At 39.4% G+C, this 1,500-nt stretch overlaps 1 protein-coding gene across 1 annotated transcript in view; it reads left to right on the forward strand.

The window, feature by feature from the left end:
• LOC108749795 (autophagy-related protein 13-like) overlaps window positions 1-1,500 on the forward strand; it is a 21,244-nt gene that overhangs the window by 436 nt on the left and 19,308 nt on the right. Inside the window, exons 2-3 of the mRNA XM_018488762.1 lie at window positions 5-182; window positions 788-1,049. Of these exons, the coding sequence (XP_018344264.1) occupies window positions 5-182; window positions 788-1,049 (440 nt within the window). The remainder of the gene's footprint in view (window positions 1-4; window positions 183-787; window positions 1,050-1,500) is intronic.

A 1,500-nucleotide genomic window follows, 5' to 3' on the forward strand; every position in this document is an offset into this window, starting at 1 on the left:
TCACCACCATCATCTTCATCATCATTCCCAGCAGCAGCAGCAACAGCAGCATCAACATAATAAGAAGAAAGGCCAGCATCATCAGCATCACCGCCATCATCGCAGACGTCACGACTCCGCGCCCTGCGGGAGTGATTACCTCAACAACGCGGTGGATCATTCTCAGCATAAATTATCTAATGGTAAGTGTGTGAGTAGTTTTTACAATATATTGTAATTGGCGAGAATTAGTTTAGAGAATTGTATTATGGAGATAATACAATTAGTGAAAAATTAGTTTGGATCCCTTCAATCTGATAAAACCGAAGAGATTTATATTCTTATGAGAGATTTTTCTTTGCATAAATATACTAAGTAAAACGTTAATCGGTTTGATCAATCATACGCGCGAATCTGAAATAAAAAGTTAAAATAAAAATGTTTGGCAGACTATAAATAGATAAATAAGGCGTTTATTATTGTTATAGGGCAAACCCTCTAAAAACAAATAGAGATCGAACGAAAATAAGGAAAAATAACATAGAACATAAAAAATTAATATAAATGGAAAAATTTAATACAAAAATAAATGAAAATAAAAGAAAGTGATAATAAAAGATACGAGATACAAACTGAAAAGAGATACAAATAAAATATAAATATATTATAAAAAAAATAAAAATAATATACAAAATTCTCTCTTCGGTTTGATGCATAAAAATAACGCTACGAAAACATTCAGTATTAATTTTGTTAAATGTTGATGAAGGCTGACTGATATTCGCTAATTATACTCTTTCTGTTTTAGGAAGGGGACGGAGAAGAGCCTCCGAAAGTCCTCGAAGCCCTCGAAAGAAGCGCAGGCATTCGAGGAGCCCAAATGTTCTCCAAGGCGTCGTTCAAGACGTTCACGCCGGCCTCGATTCGCGCTTCGAGCTGCTTGGCATTGACGGCGACCAAGACGTGGCCCTAATAAATTTCGAAAGGGCTAAAGAAGTCCTCGGCGACTCCTGCGAATATCCGCGGCTGCACCGAAGTGCCTGCTACTTTTCTCAAAGCGCAGCTCAATTGTAAGTTCTTCAAGTGTACAACTGTATGCGACAACAAGAAATGTCGGCAAGATAAATCTTTAATGGATTTCGTAGAAAGAATAAGATTTCTTTTAGAGTCGTACTATTTTCTTAACGCCGAGAATTAGGACGTCGCGGTAAAAACGCCTTCGCTAAGAACAAATTGACTTTAAACTCCGGAACTGGCTTATCCTCTTTCGTGGAAATTCGGAACGTCTCAGGAAATCTTGGCAAAGTTTTCGCATTTACGGATAAAGCTGCGGTTCTCCAGCTCTAGTCGCCTATTAGTAGCAAACTCGTCCACTCGCGAGTCTTCGCTCCCCGTCTTCTCGTCTACGAGGTCACCAGGAGTGCTGCTGCGTCCCTTGTCCTTCTTCCATATTCGATCGGTCGACCACGAGAAGAGAGAGAGAGAGAGAGAGAGAGAGAGAGAGAGAGAGAGAGAGAGAGA

The sequence above is a fragment of the Trachymyrmex septentrionalis genome, unplaced genomic scaffold (genome assembly GCF_001594115.1).
Source record: "Trachymyrmex septentrionalis isolate Tsep2-gDNA-1 unplaced genomic scaffold, Tsep1.0 scaffold313, whole genome shotgun sequence".
NCBI classification, from domain to species: Eukaryota; Metazoa; Arthropoda; class Insecta; order Hymenoptera; family Formicidae; genus Trachymyrmex; species Trachymyrmex septentrionalis.